The sequence below is a fragment of the Nicotiana tabacum genome, chromosome 3, assembly GCF_000715075.1.
Source record: "Nicotiana tabacum cultivar K326 chromosome 3, ASM71507v2, whole genome shotgun sequence".
In the NCBI taxonomy this organism is placed as follows: Eukaryota; Viridiplantae; Streptophyta; class Magnoliopsida; order Solanales; family Solanaceae; genus Nicotiana; species Nicotiana tabacum.
Window position 1 is genome coordinate 142,808,262 of NC_134082.1, and position 18,328 is coordinate 142,826,589.

General features: G+C 41.2%; 1 protein-coding gene across 1 annotated transcript; it reads right to left on the bottom strand.

Moving 5' to 3' along the window:
- Positions 1-1,728: 1,728 nt before the first annotated feature.
- On the bottom strand, positions 1,729-10,597 carry LOC107764953 (uncharacterized). The gene is made up of 5 exons (XM_075249995.1): positions 10,136-10,597; positions 3,907-4,025; positions 2,939-2,996; positions 2,729-2,806; positions 1,729-2,253 (listed from the first exon to the last, which is right to left on the bottom strand). Exons 1-5 carry the CDS (start codon positions 10,326-10,328, stop codon positions 2,060-2,062), a joined length of 642 nt encoding a protein of 213 aa, XP_075106096.1. The 5' UTR covers positions 10,329-10,597; the 3' UTR covers positions 1,729-2,059.
- Between the last annotated feature and the right edge of the window lie 7,731 nt (positions 10,598-18,328).

An 18,328-nucleotide genomic window follows, 5' to 3' on the forward strand; every position in this document is an offset into this window, starting at 1 on the left:
AAGGGCCATCGCCAAAAAAGAAGAGGTCGGCCCCTACGGCCAAGGGCCATCACCAGAAAAGAAGAGGTCGACCCCTACGACCAAGAGCCATCGCCAAAAAGAGGAGGTCGACCCCGTACGGCCAAGAGCCATCGCCAAAAAAGAAGAGGTCGACCCCTACGGCCAAGGGCCATCGCCAAAAAAGAAGAGGTCGACCCCTACGGACAAGAACCATAGCCAAAAAGAGGAGGTCGACCCCGTATGGCCAAGAGCCATCGCCAAAAAAAGAAGGTCGACACCGTACGGCCAAGGGCCATCGCCAAAAAGAAGAATTCGGCCTCGTCCGAATCAAAATTCGGCCTCGTCCGAATCAAAATTCGGCCTCGTCCGAATCAACATTCGACCTCGTTCGAACCATGACGGGTTGACATTTCGACAAGCTTGAAAGAACACCCCTACGGCCAAGGGCCATCGCCAAAAAGAAGAATTCGGCCTCGTCCTAATCAACATTCGACCTCGTTCGAACCACGATAGGTTAACATTTCGACAAGCTCGAAATAACACCCCTACGGCCTAGGGCCATCGCCAAAAAAAAGAATTCGGCCTCGCCCGAATCAACATTCGTCCTCGTCCGAATCAAAATTCTGCCTTGTCCGAATCAACACGGCCTCGTCCGAATCAACTTTCGGCAACCTTCGACCTCGTCTGAATTCACATTCGGCGACCTTGCCTGAATTTTCATTTGGCCTACTCGTCCGTCCAGATCCGAGGACGCAAATGACCTCCTCCGATGCCGCCATCCCGGCCTCGACGGCCTTCCCCAACTCTATTGTCTTCTCGATCGACTCATCACTCGAGTTATTGTCCCTGATCGAACTCTGCTAAAGTTCTGCCCGCGGGGATACCATTTTGACCTAAAGATTGGCACCCTCAGCCGCGATCCACACTAGTCGACTTCCTCATCTGGATTTCTCGAACTACGATTAATGAAGTCCGCTCACCGAGCTCGACCACGAGACGACCTCAATAAGTGGAGGGACTAACTGTATGGGTCAAAATTAGATCAGAGAAATTCGGCACGCAGAGATATATGGTCGAGGTCGAACAGGCCGAGGTCGTACAGTCATCAATAAGGCCGAGGTCAGACAGTGATGAAATAGCTTGTTTGCTTTGGAATCCTCAAAGAGAATATTCTAGTGAATATTCCCTCTAATTGTACCTTTTTAGGATTTTCTACGGATACCCCTTATAAATAGGAAGAGAGTACTTCCAAAAAAAGGGGCTGGCTCTCTCTCTCTCTCCCTCTCTCTAGAAAATATGTAAACATACCTCTTTAAAGAAATTAGAAGATATGTGATCTCAGACCTTCATCAGATCTAAAAAGGGTTTTAAGGTTCTTGTATCTGTTATCATTCGTCTTTATCAAATGAAAGAAGATCCGCTCCACTCAAGATTTGGTGAATCTTTTCCTTTATTTACATTTTATTGCCATTTACTGTTACTTAATGTATCTTTCTTTATGCTATTAAATCTGGCCATAATCACAGCCAATATTTATACTCGGCTATGTTTTTCTATTCATATTATTCATCTCGAATCTAGAGTTAATTATCTTTAACTAGGATTTACCCCTTCATCTTTGATTGATTTGTTCAAAAAGTTTTTAATATCTTCTGAGCCAAACAAGTGTGATATCAGTATCAAGAAATAAGCCAAGATAAGATAGAGTTCAGATGTAATGCGTCAGTATAAACAGAAGAAATCCAATTCTATCAATTTAAACAGCGGATACACATAACTCAAGACAGCTATTAAGATGAGCAAGACTAACACTTAAAGTGGACGACATCCATGTCTTCTTATGATTGAGATACAATGAACCAGCTTCTCTTTTTGTTCTATTACCAGTCATTGCAAATCTAAAACTTGCATTTATGGTCAATGAAGCAGAAAACGTAAACAAACGGTCAAAAGGTAGGAGATCATATCGATCAAGATAACAATAAACTTCAAGTGAGGTAATGCTAATACCCTTGATCCTAAAATCAAACTCCACTGGCTTTTCAGATACATTTCTTCTTCATAGGGGCAAAAGCAATACAGGACAAGGGATGAACTCAGCGAGTAGGTTTGCATCAACATGCTTGGAATGGATAGCTTCCATACTCATAATTACCACATCCAAGTTCATCTCATCAGCAATTTCACCAATAATGGCTGTTGGCTTGCTTCCTTCACCTAGCCGTTCTAACAGCTTGAACTCCTGATATCCACCTGTGCAGATGTTTGTGTACACCAATCAGCAACTATACCAGACCACATGTAAAACTAAGGATGAGGAATGAGTTCACAGTCGTTAGTAGTATGAAAAGTGGACCATAACAGTTTTGCAGTATATACTACATATAAGCAACCAGAACATGTTTCAACTTTCCTACCCATCCGGATGATTGTGCTGCATGATCAAAATCAAGAGAAAAAAAAAATTGCAGACTCACATAAAAGGAGCTCCGCAGCAGAATAATGAGATAACCAACATTGGAAAATCCGTCCAATATAAAGCCAAATACTGAAGTTCCGCAAGATTAGTTTGTGCTAATCGCAATGCACAGGCTTGCGTGCAAAATGCCAGTTGCTGCTAATCACAGCAATGCAAGTCTAGTGCACCCGTCCAAGTTGCACTTTTTAATCACAAAACATCAACTGGTTCATGCTCTTTACATATAGGGCAACAACAGTAAATACACACCTTCAGATAAATGCCACCGGATGCTCGCCAGTTGGGTCTCATGCTCCGGGACTGCTTCTTTCTCCTTTTCATCAATAACTGCAAAGACCATAAAGACCTAGATTCCTTGAAATCTACCACTAAAAGTTTCTGTACCAAGAAAGTCATCTCTGTAGTTTAGCTTTTGAAAGAACCAATAGCACACAACATCTGGGACATCAAGAAACCTACCAACAACTGTTATGTCAGCTCCATACTTCTTCGCCAAAGCAGCGGCAGTTGCTGCAGCCTGATAAATTACCGAGAATAAGTAACTTCTATAACATTTTTTAAAAAGTATCCATGCCACTTACAAAATCGAATGAGCTAGGTGAACATGTTCAAACCAAGAAAAGGGAAGAAAAAGGCAAAAATGCAGTTTGACAAAAAGAAACTGCTGCAGTCTGCTTAATGTGCTCCAGGATTAGCCAATACGTATCTTTCCTCAGAACCACAGTGAAGAGGAACTAAAAGGCCCAGCATTTTATTGAAGCCCTTACAAATAGTTCAAACGGTGGTTGTACCATACAAATAGTTCAATCGGTTGAATTGGAGATTAACTCCATATAAAGATGGAAATGGAGGCAGTAGGTTTGCGGCAGGGAGCAATCTCCACCACAGTCTAGCCCCACCATCCCAACCCATTTAATTTTCTTCTGCACTTACAACCCACTATACCCTGCCCTTTCTACACCTTTCTTCCCCATTATGTTAAGTTGCCTTCTATTTTTCCAACATTAAATTTTTTCATTAACTTTTTCCTCGGTTCGCTTAACCCACCATGCCCACTATAAATTTCCAAAGGAGCTCTAGATCCCCCCACCCACCCACCCCACCCCACCCGATTGCTTTCTCTGCTAAGAGTCACTCCAACCCTCACATCTAAAGCTTCCCCCGTCCTATTGTCATCCAGAGGTGAAATGTAATTTTGACTTGAGGTACAGCGACTGCTAATAAGGAATCAAAATCTGTCACAAATGCTACGATGAAAGAATTACAGAGAACATTGCAATCTTTCCTCAAAAGTGCCATACTTCAAATATGACACTTGGAGAATGAAACTAATTCTTTAAAAAAAAAAATACACGACTAGAAAGGAAGCAACGGTTGGTTCGTTCGAGCGCCAATACTAAGAAGGAAAAATACAGAGAAGAGTGGACCTGTCTTGAACCCTCAGAGAGATAAGGATTCCGGTCTGTAATTGGTAGGAGTACATGCTTGAAGTTAGTGAAAGCATCTGCAGCTGAGCTGGCTTCAGATGCTTGGGCCTTAACAGATGCTGCAGAAATGAGCAACAATAAGTTTACCAAGTCAAAATTTTTGAATGGCAGAAAGAAAATACTTCCACAATGGTATGATTGGATCACTCATTCATAATCCTCAGAAAATGAGACATCAAATGACAAATGAAGATGCTGCTGTTCTCTATGTAGCTAATATGTTCGATCAAACACTTCTGATAGGACACATCCTCGCCGAAGAACTTGCATACAGTAAGAGAAAATCTTTAGGAAAATAAAAGTTCCATATAACTTTATAGCTTACACTTCTGTTAGCGGAAACGTAAAAGAAAGAACACAAGATTTAACGTGGTTCGGATCAAAATAATCCTACGTCCACCAGAGAACAATTGCCCTTTTAATATTAACAAAGGAAGGGGAGATTTCCCAATTACACTTAAGAGAATTTCTCTCTTAACTCTCTACTCACTACAATGTATTGTATTATTTTGGGATGGTTTCTACAAATGAAGGAGTACATCTATTTATAGAGGTAAAGACCTCCTCTTGATGTCATTGGTGACATCAAACTACCTCCTCTTGATGTCATGGGTGACATCAAAGGAGGAAGCTTCCTCCTAGCATCCACACCAACTCTTTCCACCAACTCTTCCAATTGGCATGCCATTGTTGACTAAACATAAACCAACATTTTCAGCATGCCATTGTTAACTAAACATAAACCAACATTTTCAATCTCCACCTTGGTTTGCGTTTCGAGCGTGTGAACAACTCTGGCCAAAACTTCTAAGCTTACTGGGCAACCCCGTTGTAAGAAACAAGAAGAATCAAACCATTGTTGAACATACCACCTCCACCTAGCAACTGTTCTCTTCGGAGTTGCATCAGTTGATGCACACCCCCGCCAAGTCCTTGCAGTGTGCAAACTTAGCGAGCGGGACTATCTTGGTCAACATGTCTGCAGCATTATCGTCTGTGATAACTTTCACGACCTTGATAGTTCCCTCATCAATAACATCTCGAATAAAATGAAATCTGACATCAATGTGTTTAGTGCGCTCATGAAATCTCTGATTTTTCATTAGATGAATAGCACTCTGACTATCACATCTAAGAGTTGATTCCAGCTGAACCAAACTCAATTCCGCTACTAAACTTTTCAACCAGATAGCTTCCTTTACCGCCTCCATTGCTGCCATGTATTCTGCTTCTGTCGTAGACAAAGCGACAATCGACTGCAAAGTCGACTTCCAACTGACGGCACTGCCAACGAGGGTAAAGATGTATCCAGTTGTGGACCTTCTTCTGTCAAGATCTCCTGCATAGTCAGAATCCACATAACCGAGAATTGAAATACCTGTACCACTTTTTCGAAAGGTAAGACCAACACCAGAAGCTCCTTTGAGATATCTCAATATCCACTTGACAGCTTCCCAATGCCTCTTTCCTGGGTTGGACATGTATCTACTTACCACACTTACAGATTGAGCAATATCTGGACGTGTGCATACCATAGCATACATAATACTACCAACTGCACTGGCATAAGGAATCTTTGACATATGCTCCACCTCATCCTCGGACTGAGGCATTTGTGACTCTGAAAGTTTAAAATGAGGAGCTAATGGTGTACTTACAGGCTTGCACGTTTGCATATTGAATCTCTCGAGAACCCTTTCAATATACCTCTTCTGAGAAAGATGTACAACATCGTCTTCTCTTGAAATCTCCATACCAAGGATTTTCTTTGCATCTCCTAAATCCTTCATGTCAAATTCCTTACTCAATAGTTTCTTCAAAGCATTTATCTCTGTAATGTTGTTAGCAGCAATAAGCATATCATCAACATACAACAGTAAATAAATCATTGAGTTACCAGACATCTTCTTGTGATACACACAACTATCAAATGCACTCCTTGAGAATTCATGTGTAGTCATGAATGCATCAAACCTCTTGTACCACTGTCTAGGGGATTGTTTCAAACCATACAAAGACTTCTTTAGTTGGCATACGTGATCTTCTTTTCCCTCAGCTAGGAAACCTTCAGGTTGATCCATATAGATTGTCTCTTCTAGATCACCGTGTAAGAAAGCAGTTTTGACATCAAGCTGTTGAAGCTCCAAGTCAAATTGTGCAACCAATGCTAGTAGCACGCGAATTGAGCTATGCTTCACGACCGGAGAGAAAATCTCATTGTAGTCAATTCCCTCCTTTTGGCTGAAACCTTTTGCAACCAATCTCGCCTTGAACCTAGCATCTTCCACTTCAGGAATTCCCTCTTTCTTTCGGTAGACCCACTTGCATCCAACTGTCCTCTTCCCCTTTTGTCTTTTCACTAAGACCCATGTCTGATTCTTGTGAAGAGACTCCATCTCTTCAGTCATGGCTAACCGCCATTGTGCGGCATCCTTGCAAGAAGTTGCTTCAATATACGAGGAGGGCTCCAGATCTTTAATCTCTTCTTGTGCAGCTACGAACGCATATGCAATCAAGTTTGCTTGATTTATAAGGCGTTTCGGTTCTCGTGTCTGCCTCTTCTCCCTCCCCTTCGCAATTGTGTATGGTTCATTGACAGCAAGTTCTTCAACGCCTACATCTTCTGACTCATCTTTAACCTGAGTCTCTTGATCCTTTTCCTTGGCAAGCTCCACCGGAAGCTCCACCTGCTCGTTGTTCTTGTTTCCTGAAAACTCCACGGAAACTTTACGGGGATCAAGTATAGAGGATTCATCGAAGGTGACATCTCTACTAACTATAAATTTGAGTAAAGACAAACACCAAAGTTTGTACCCTTTTACTCCATCCACATACCCTACGAATATGGCCTTCTTAGCCCTTGGTTCAAGCTTTCCTTCATTAACGTGATAATAAGCTGGAGTGCTGGACACCCAAATACTCGTAAGTATGAATAGTTAGAGGGTTCACCTGACCATACCTCATTCGGAGTCTTAAAGTCAATTGCCGATGCTGGAAATCGATTGACAATATGAGCAGCAGTGTGAACTGCTTCAGCCCAAAATACTTTGGACATTTTGGCTTGTAGGAGCATACAACGAGCCTTTTCAAGAAGAGTTCTGTTCATTCTCTCGGCAACTCCATTCTGCTGTGGGGTATGCCTGACAGTCCTATGTCTTGAGATCCCATGAACCTTGCAGAATTCATTAAACTCTTCATTGCAAAACTCCAAGCCATTGTCTGTGCGAAGATACTTGATTTTCCGCTCCATTTGATTTTCAACCAAAATCTTCCACTCTTTAAATGCTTCAAAAGCATCACTTTTTGCCTTCAAAAAATACACCCAAACCTTTCGTGAGAAATCATCAATAAAAATGAGAAGATACCTCTTTCCGCCCTTCGATGGAAGTTTAGAAGGACCCCATAAATCTGAATGGATGTAGTCTAGCACTCCTCTTGTCTTGTGTTTGCCAGTGCTGAAGCTGACCTTCTTCTGCTTCCCTAGAACGCAGTGCTCACAGAAGTCAAGCATGTTGATCTTCTCGCCTTCCAAAAGTTTACGATTGCTCAACATCTCCAGTCCACGTGTGCTCATATGACCCAGTCTCATGTGCCATAGTCTTGCCTTGTCATCATTAGATAACTGCACTGTAGATGCATTTGCAGAGCCAACAATGGTGCTTCCGGTCAATGTGTAAAGGCCGTTCTCCAGCTTGCCTTTCAGCATGACTAAAGAACCTTTAGTCACCTTCATAGTTCCTGCTTCGCTCATGTACCTGTAGCCTTGTTCATCCAGAGTACCCAAGGAGATCAAATTCTTCTTCAGATCAGGAACATGACGGACTTGTGTAATAGTCCTCACGATTCCATCATGGCAGCGAACCCGAACTGAGCCAATGCCAACTATTGCACAAGTTGCATTATTGCCCATTACTACGGTTCCTCCACTTTTCTCGTAGCTGCTAAACCAGTCTTTTCGGAACGTCATATGCAGAGTACAAGCAGAGTCTAACACCCATTTGTTTTCATAACTACTATTATTATTACACGATGTTGTTAGTACATAATCATTATCAAAATTATGTACCTGTTCAACTGTAGATGCACTCGCCTTTTCCTTGGACTTTGACATTGGGCAATCTCGTTCAAAGTGTCCCTTCTTGCCACAACCCCAACACTCTGTATTCTTCTTGTTCACACGAGACTTTGATCTGTGCTTTGATTTGGTCTTTCCCTGTTGGCTAGTCCGGCCTCTTACAAAGAGGCCACTTGCCTGGTCATCTCTATCTCCTTCAATGTGTCTCCGCACATCACTAGAGTTAAGTGCCTGCCGCACTTGCTCAAGCTTGATAGGCTCCTTGCTATACATCATTGAATTCTCAATATCACGATATCCTGAAGTCAATGAAAATAGCAAAGCACATGCAAGCGTCTCCTCCTCCCTTTTAATTCCTGCAATCTGTAAGTCCATGACAAGTTTATTAAACGCATCTAAATGATCTTGTAACGAAGTACCTGACCCCATCTTAAATGTGTGAAGACGCCGTTGTAACAACATTCTTGTTGTCACTGATCGGTCTTGGTATAGCCCTTCTAGCTTTTCCCACAACTGTTTGGCCGTCTCTTCGGTACCCGTACTCACTTCACAAAGCACGTTAGGTGCAAGGGATAGTTGGATTGCACTCAATGCATCCCCTTCAATCTTCTCCTTGTCGGGAGCTGATATATCCGTAGGATACTTTCCGTCAATAGCATGGATTGAACCTTCCCTCCGCAGTAACGCCATCATCTGGATCTTCCAGATATTGAAGTTGTTGCGTCCATTGAATCTATCAATTTCAAACTTCATGGAACTCATATTTGCTTTTTCTTTCTCCTTGGATCGTTAAAGAATCTTGTCGCTCTGATACCAATTGTTAGCGAAAACGTAAAAGAAAGAACACAAGATTTAACGTGGTTCGGATCAAAATAATCCTACGTCCACCAGAGAACAATTGCCCTTTTAATATTAACAAAGGAAGGGGAGATTTCCCAATTACACTTAAGAGAATTTCTCTCTTAACTCTCTACTCACTACAATGTATTGTATTATTTTGGGATGGTTTCTACAAATGAAGGAGTACATCTATTTATAGAGGTAAAGACCTCCTCTTGATGTCATTGGTGACATCAAACTACCTCCTCTTGATGTCATGGGTGACATCAAAGGAGGAAGCTTCCTCCTAGCATCCACACCAACTCTTTCTACCAACTCTTCCAATTGGCATGCCATTGTTGACTAAACATAAACCAACATTTTCAGCATGCCATTGTTAACTAAACATAAACCAACATTGATTGGATCACTCATTCATAATCCTCAGAAAATGAGACATCAAATGACAAATGAAGATGCTGCCGTTCTCTATGTAGCTAATATGTTCGATCAAACACTTCTGATAGGACACATCCTCGCCGAAGAACTTGCATACAGTAAGAGAAAATCTTTAGGAAAATAAAAGTTCCATATAACTTTATAGCTTACACTTCTTAAACAGAAGTCGCCTCAGGTCCCAAACAAGTTGGGGCCGGCAATATGAATCCTCAATGACCATATTACCCATTTAAATTCATCTTATGCCAACAATATACAAAATAAAAAACAAAAATTGGAAAGTACTAAAATTTGACTCTCCGTCCCCGTAAGGTAGAGGTAAGGTCTGCATATATATTACCCTCCTCAGGCCCCACTTGTGGAATTGCACTGGGTTTTTTGTTATTGTTGTTGTTGGAAAGTACTAAAATTTCCCCATGGGAAGGTGCATTGTTTAAAACAAGAAATGAAGAAAACTAATTAGGAAAAAGATAATGAATTGACTCATTCAACTATAATAGAGACCTTTTATACCAAAATTCCCAATAAAAGCCATAGTTGGATGGTTAATTTTGCACTGAGGTTAAGTTAACTGGCCATAGCATAATAAAATTCATCTTCAGTGGAAGCACGATGAAGTTGACTAAAGGAAAAACTTGCTCTTGAACAGTTAAAAAGTTTTCAAATTTACAACCACCAGAATTAAACACCATCAACAAATTGAACGCTTTCCACATTAGTAGACGCTATCCACAAAACGAATTTAGCAATATACTGAAATAACCAATTTTTCTGTAGTCTAAAGTGTATGGAAAAAAGAGTAAAGGATACTATTACCTTTGTGGCCGAATCTCAAATTCTTGGGGAAATTAGAGGCCCTGCAAGTGTTAAGTTTTGGCGAAGAAAAAGAAAAACTCAAAGAAGATAGAGAATTATAAGAAGATGAAAAGGGGCGAGTAATAATCGAAGTAGCGGAGTGGGGATTTGAAGTATCAGCTGGGACTGTAAGCAAGTAGTGAGCAAATGCCATGGATGAATGCTCTCTGTGTAAAGGTTTTTGGGATTGGACTCTGGAGTCTGGACTATGCAGATTTTTTGAAGGTGGGTTCCAGAATATACAGAATGGTGAAGGACTAAAAAATCTGCCCCTTTTCTTAAGTTTTTTGAAGAAAACAAGAAATCAGAAAAATAGTTTAAAAACAAAATTCTAGATAAGAAAAGTTTACAGGAACTGCCATTTTTAGGATTTTTGTTCTATTCTTAAAATTATTTTATCAAGGGAGTTTCTTCTTTGCGCTTATCGAAAAAGTTTCTTATTTTCGTTTTATCAAGTCTATTCCAACGATAATCATAATATGTGAAAGTGACATATATAGTTTTTTATCAAGTCTATTATAATGATAATCATAATATTTATATGTGAAAGCGACGATTAAATTTTATTGGATTTAAATTCATAAAATTTATTAGACTATATTTTAAATTAAATATATTTCGGTCCAAATAAATATATGGGATAATATAATTGAATTAATTATATAAGTCCAATGTATATGGATTAAATAAATAAGTCTTAATCCATTGAGCTAACACATTTAATTGGGCTAAAGTGATGAGTTCACTTCATTAAGCCCAAGATGTCGATCTTCCTAAAGGCTCAGTTTGGTGCCATGTGTCAAATGACGTGGCGCGTCAAGTCAAGCGCAAGAGCCAATAGGACCATGTCATGTGTCAAAATGACAAGGCACGCCCAGTCACACTGAAAGGGTAATGAAGTCGCGTCACGTGTGCAAGTGACATGTTCTGGCCAATCAAATGTGGTCATGTCACACTTCAATTTGATTGGTCGGAAAGAGTTTGCTCTTATCATGACTCCTCCCTTCCACAACTATAAATAGGGGTCTTCATAACTCAGAAAAGGCACCAGAAGTTATAACAAGAAGCAAGAGAGAGCTCCTGGATCAAAAGATGTAGATTTCTCTAAAAGCTACAAGCATTCAAGTGTTCTAAGGATTAAAAGATCAAGACGAAGATTCAAGAACAAGTTGCAAGCCCTTGGATTAAAAATACGTCAAGATCAAGATCAAGCCTCAAGCACTTGGATTAAAATAAAATAAAATTCAAGATCAAGCTCAAAAGCTCTTTTATTTACTGTGGAAAAGTAGAATCAGAGGATTCATAGAGATTGTACACTCAAATATTTGAAATAAAATACTGCGATTGTTGCGATATTTTTTTGGTCTTGATTTTATTTTCTCGACGCAATTTTATTGTCTACAAATTTTGGCACGCCTAGTGGGACAATATCTACCTCTCATCTCAACTTTTCGACCACTAAAGTTCAAGAACACCGAAATGGCTTCAAAGAAAATCAACTCCGGTTCAACTTCCACCAAGGCTGCTAACTCCAGGTTCTATGCTGATGTGGAAAGCATTATCGATGTTACCTTTGGAAGCTTCGGACTAGTTACGAGGAGCAAAGCAATCCCTTTAGGACAACAAACATCCCAAGTGTCATCCACGTCAACCCCTGTTTTCGGATCTTCATCCTCAAAAGGAGCAAGATCTTCCACAAACGCATCTAAAGGAGGAAGCGATGTTGCTGAAAAGATCAAGAAAACTCTTGCTCTACTTGACCTCTCCGGATCCAAGCACTCTGCTGTGAAGGAAGATGATGATGCTTCAAGTGATGGATCATCCCCACTTACACCACATAGCGTGAGCCAATCAAGGATCAATCTGTGTGAAAATCCATGCAACTCTCTGTCGTCCACGACAATCATGCAAGTCATGGTGACAAACACTTCATCTATGGAGGAGCAGTTGGCAAACTTGACGGAAGCAATCGCTGGCTTGACCAAATGCATACAAAATCAAGAGGTTGGAATTGACAAGCTAACAGACAGGGTGGGAATCTTGATGGAAGAAGAATCCACCCATGCACCTGGCAAGCTCCCAGAAGTTCTAGAGAGTGACTCCCCCCCAAGACAAGTAGCATCCACTAAGGCTATCCTTGTCTTATCTGAAGGGATGATTCCAGTTGATCAACTGAAGGAGTTCATTGAAGGAACCATTAAGAACAAATATGAAGTTGCTGCCAAATCCTCCCTTGCATATGCAAAGTCGTACACTGCAAGGGTTGATATGTTGAAGATGCTTGCTGGCTATCAACTTCCAAAGTTTCAAAAGTTAGATGGCAAAGGTAACCCAAAGCAACATGTGGCGCACTTCGTGGAGACGTACAACAATGCTGGGACTTATGGAGATTACCTCATCAAGCAGTTTGTCCGCTCGCTAAAAGGAAATGCTTTTTATTGGTACACAGACATAGAGGCTGGATCTATCGATAGCTAGGATCAACTAGAGCAAGAGTTCCTCAATCACTTTTATACTACGAGACGTACGTGAGTATGATAGAACTTACAAACACTCATCAACGAAAGGGGGAACTAGTTATCGACTTTATCAATCGTTGGAGGAACACAAGCCTTAACTGCAAAGACAGGCTTAGTGAAGCTTCAGGCATAGAGATGTGCATCCAAGGCATGCGTTGGGGATTGCGCTACACCTTGCTAGGTAACAAGCCTAGCACATTTGAAGAACTTGCGACTCGTGCCCATGATATGGAGTTGAGCATGGCCTCCGCTGGAAATGAAAGGCTGCCCATCTATGAACCTCGCAAAGGGAATGACAAGCAAGAAGTCAGGAAGTGGGGCAAGTTCGTACCCAAGTCTTAAAGCAAAGAAGCTATGAATGTCAACACGTCACCTATGAAGTTCACGATGAAGGTGAGGCAGAAGCAGAGTATGAAATCCACTTCTTTTCAAGATAAGCCAAGTGGAAAGTTGACTTTAAAAGAAATGCAAGAGAAAGAGTAGCCATTTCTGGATTCTGATGTGCCAGCTATTTTTGAAGAACTCCTCGAGTTAAATCTTATTGAGATTCCGAAGATGAAGCGACCAAATGAAGCTGGGAAAACAAATGACCCAAATTACTGCAAATATCATCGACTTGTAAGCCACCCTCTAGAGAAGTGTTTTGTCTTCAAGGACAAAGTCATGGACTTGGCTCGCGAAAAGAAGATCATGCTTGAAGATCAGAAAGCAAGCGCAAACCAAGTATCGATCACCTTTGGCTCATTTAGTCCGGATGAATTATGCGGTATTAAAGAAAAGTAAAGATGATGAATTACTGGAGAATGACAAAGTTGAAGTCAATCAACCTGAGGATGATGAAGGTTGGACATTGGTGACTCGTCGTAGGCACCACAAAAGGAGCCCACGAAAAGGATCAATGGAACAACTAACAAGGAAAATAATGGTGAAAAGACGGAGGAGATGGAATCCAGTTAAGCACGTAAAGAAAGCAAAAGTGGAGGTGCACCACCCTCAAAAGTCACGACATCCAGTGACCTTGGAGGATTTCTTACCATGTTGGTTCCGCATGAAGATTTCATGTGATAGTATTGAAGCCTCTTGTTGCAATGCTAATAAAGGGGAGGAAAAGAGTGATAACCTACCGTTAGAACCATCTCTGGAAAATCTTATCGAGTCCACTCCTCAAGAAGTTAATGCCTGTGAGGAAAAAGCCACGTTTACAAATGACGATTTTCTGCTAGGTGACACTCTTCATAACCGCCCATTGTACCTGGTTGGCTATATGCATGATGAAAGGGTAAATCGAATTTTGGTTGATGGAGGATCCTCAGTGAACATTTTGCCAATTCACACTGTAAAAGAACTTGGTATTCCTATGAACGAACTCTTAGTAAGTCGTGTGATGATCCAAAGATTCAACCAAGGGGGGAAAAGAGCCATAGGCGCGATCAGGCTGGAAATCACCATTGAAGATATGAAATCAAGTGCATGGCTACATGTGATCGATGCAAAGACTTCATACAACGTCTTGCTTGGAAGTCCTTGGATACATGAGAACAAAGTAGTCCCATCTACTTACCATCAATGTCTAAAATACTACAAGGGTGAAGTCGAGAAGAAGATAGTTGCTGATGATGAGCCATTCACCAAGGCTGAGTCACACTTCACCAATGCAAAGTTATACTTGAAGAACCGCATTGTGAAGTAGCTAAAAGCTGATGATGGCATCAAAAGCAAAAATGACGAGCCCACAACTAAAAGACCAGAGGTGACTACTGGTGAAGCCAAAGCTGTTACTAAGGAGGTACACACCAACGCGAATAAATCTCATAAAGGGGGTATTGCATCTTATGGCAAGAAAGTAAGCCATGTGCTCCAATATGTCCTTAAAGGGAAGAAAGATTAGTGCGAATCAGCTAATCTCCAAACCAAGACGCTAAGGGAGTTAACTCTTTCGGTAAAATGAATTGAGGCAGTAAAGTTGTCATCGAAGTCGCTTGCAGGGTTTGTAGCCCAAAATCGTTTATAGAATGGGGCACTCCCTACAAAGTGAATAGATGAAGGTTTTGACCCTAACGCTTACAAGCTATTTGAAAAAGCTGGATACAATCCCAATGAGCCATCCAAGTTAGGGAAGCTCCCATCAGAAGCTACAACGAGGCAACCACGTGAAGGTTTGGGATACAAGCAATCATCACCAGTGCGCATCTCTATAAAAAGGGCGAGCAGCAATTATATCACTGTAGAAGATGAATCGGCCGCTTCTAACAAACCTTTTGTCTTTGATCGACTTGGAAAATCACATGTGAGGACTTCCGTGTTTGAAAAATTGGGTCGAGAAAAGAAGGGGAACAAGTTCCAGAGAAATTTTCAAAGCATAAAAACACTCACTCCTCCCAAAATCCAGAAGATCTCTAAGGATTTCCAAAGTTTGGTTCCTTCTAGAATGAAGCGACAAACAAAACTTATAGTTTCGTGTAAAGAAGTACTGAAGGTAAAGCCATATATTGTGGTCTACACTAAGGAGCATGATGAAGATAAAGAAAGTGTGGGTTCTTCGTATCATGTTACTGTACAAGGCGAGAATGGTGTTCCATCTTCAATGGAGGATAATGCACAATTGGAAGATGTTTCACCATGTTATCACATATCCTTCAACGATTGGGGCCCTCAAAAAGATGAAGATGCGAAAGACGATCCACCCGAACTTGAAGAAGGAGTGAAGATGACAATTGATGCCTTAAAAGAAGTTTACCTTGGCACCAATGAGGAATCAAGACTCACCTACCTAAGTGCTTTACTAGAAGCTGATGAAGAGAGCATTTATATTGAGTTACTCGGGGAGTTCAGGGATGTCTTCGCTTGGAGTTACAAAGAGATGCCTGGCTTGGACCCGAAAGTAGTAGTCCATCACCTTGCAGTCAAAAATGGTGCTCGCCCTGTTAAACAAGCTCAAAGGCATTTTAGGTCGGATTTGGTTCCCTTGATTGAAACCGAAGTTAACAAACTCATCGAAGCTGGCTTTATTCGTGAAGTTAAATACCCAACATAGGTTTCAAGTATTGTCCTTGTAAGGAAGAAAAATGGTCAGATTCGAGTGTGCGTTGACTTTAGGGATCTTAACAATGCATGTTTGAAAGATGAGTTCCTGCTTCCCATTCTAGAACTGATGATAGATGCTACTACTGGGTACGAGGCAATGTCATTTATGGACGGTTCATCAAGCTATTACCAAATTCGCATGGCGCCAAAAGCTGAAGAGCTTACTGCATTCCGTACCCCCAAGGGTATTTATTGCTACAAGGTAATGCCTTTTGGCTTGAAAAATGCTGGTGCTACTTACCAAAGGAATATGCAGAATATTTTTGATGATCTTCTCCACAAGAATATCGAATGCTATGTTGATGACTTGGTAGTAAAATCAAGAGAGAAGGGCGACCACTTGAAAGACTTGAGAATGGTGTTTGAGTTGCTCCGAAGGTACCAACTTAGGATGAACCCATTGAAATGCGTCTTTGCAGTTACATCCGGAAAGTTTCTTGGTTTCATTGTTCGATATCGAGGGATCGAAATTGATCAAGCCAAAGTAGATGCAATCTTGAAAATGCCTGAGCCTCGGGACATTTACGAATTGAAAAGTCTACAGGGAAAGTTAGTGTACCTTAGGAGATTCATCTCAAACCTAGCTAGGAAGTGCCAACCATTCAGTCGCCTTATGAAGAAAGGTGTCCCTTTCAAATGGGACCAAGCATGTAGCAATGCCTTTGAGAGAATTAAATCCTACTTGATGAAGCCTCCAGTTTTGGCAGCCCCTATACATGGAAAGCCGCTAATACTATACATTTCAGCACAAGAAAGGTCTGTTGGAGCGCTATTAGCCTAAGAAAATAGTGAAGGGAAAGAAAACTCCCTTTACTACTTGAGCAAGATGATGACACCAAATGAGCTGAATTATTTGCCAATTGAAAAGTTATGTTTGTCGCTAGTCTTCTGAATCCAAAAGTTGAAGCATTACTTTCAAGCTCATGTCGTTCGTTTGGTTTCTAGAGCAAATTCCATCAAGTTCGTGATGTCAAAACTTCTCCTAGTGATCGACTAGCAAGGTGGTACCTCCAGTTTCAACAATTTGAAATCGTGTAAATCCCTCAAAAGGCTACAAAAGGACAAGCGTTAGCGGACTTCTTGGCAGATCACCCTATACTTGATGATTGGGAGCTAATTGACGAACTACCTGACGAGGACGCCATGGTCGTCATTGAAGTTCAGCCTCCATGGAAGATGTACTTTGATGGTGCTGCACATCGCGGGGGAGCTGGTGCTGGTGTAGTATTTGTCACTTCTCAAGGTGAAGTTCTGCCCTACTCTTTTACGTTGACACAACTCTGCTCTGACAATGTTGCTGAGTATCAAGTGCTAATACTTGGGCTCGAAATAGTTGTCGAAATGAAGAGATTGCAATTGCAAGTATTTGGTGACTCTTAGTTAGTGGTCAATCAGCTTTTAGGTAGTTATGAGGTCAAAAAGCCTGAACTACGCCCATATCATGATTACGTTAAAAAGTTAATGGGGTGACTCGGTGATGTGACTATTCAGCATGTGCCAAGGAAAGAAAATAAGAAGGCGGATGCTTTAGCTGCCCTAACTTTATCTTTAACCCTGCCTAATCAAGCGCAAGTTATTTTCTGCTAAAAATGGGTAGTACCGCTGTCAAATGAGGCTGAAGGTGAAGAAAATGAACTCAAATATCTTGTCGTTGTTTCTGAAGTCGAGAAAGAAGAATGGAGATAACCCATTATCGACTACTTGTGTTATGGGATACTTCCAGAAAATCCACGGAGAAGAACTGAAATCCGTCGTCGTGCGCCTCGCTTCCTTTACTACAAAGATACCCTATACAGAATATCATTCGAGGGAGTACTCTTGCGATGCTTAGGGGAAGATGAAGCACTCCAAGATTTGCAAGAACCGCATTCTGGGGTATGTGGGTCAACAACAGTCTGGACCAAAGCTCCACTTCCATATAAAAAGGATGGGATACTATTGGCCAATAATGGTAAAAGATTGCTTGGACTATGCTCGAAGATGCAAGGCTTGTCAATTCAATGCGAATTTTATTCATCAACCTCCTGAAGTGTTGCACCTGACTGTTGCATCCTGGTCGTTTGACGTTTAGGGATTGGATGTTGTTGGAATGCTACCAAAGTCCTTTGATGGGCACCTATACATCTCGGCCGCAACTGACTACTTCTCAAAATGGACCGAAGTTGTTGCTCTTAAGGAAGTAAAGAAGGAAAATATTGCAAGTTTCATCCGAGTAAACATTATCTATCGCTTTGTCACTCCTCGTTACATAATAACAGATAATGGAAAGCCATTCGATAATAGGTTGATGAACAAGATTTGTGATCTCTTTTGTTTCAAGCAACATAACTCTTCGATATACAATGCTGCTGCCAATGGTCTAGCTGAGGCATTCAACAAGACTCTATGGAACTTGTTAAAAAAAGTCGTCTCCATATCCAAACAAGATTGGAATGACTGTATGAAAAAAGATCTATGGGCATATAGGACGACTCACTGCACGCCAACACAGGCGACTCCTTACTCACTCATTTATGGAGTCGAAGTCGTCTTGCCATTTGAGCGTCAAATA

Excerpts from the sequence above, each read along its gene's own strand:
- LOC107764953 (XM_075249995.1), bottom strand. The coding sequence starts at position 10,328 with ATGGCATTTGCTCACTACTTGCTTACAGTCCCAGCTGATACTTCAAAT. Across the intron at positions 4,026-10,135 it reads TTTGAGATTCGGCCACAAAG|CATCTGTTAAGGCCCAAGCA; the intron begins GTAATAGTATCC and ends TCATTTCTGCAG. Across the intron at positions 2,997-3,906 it reads TCTCTGAGGGTTCAAGACAG|GCTGCAGCAACTGCCGCTGC; the intron begins GTCCACTCTTCT and ends GTAATTTATCAG.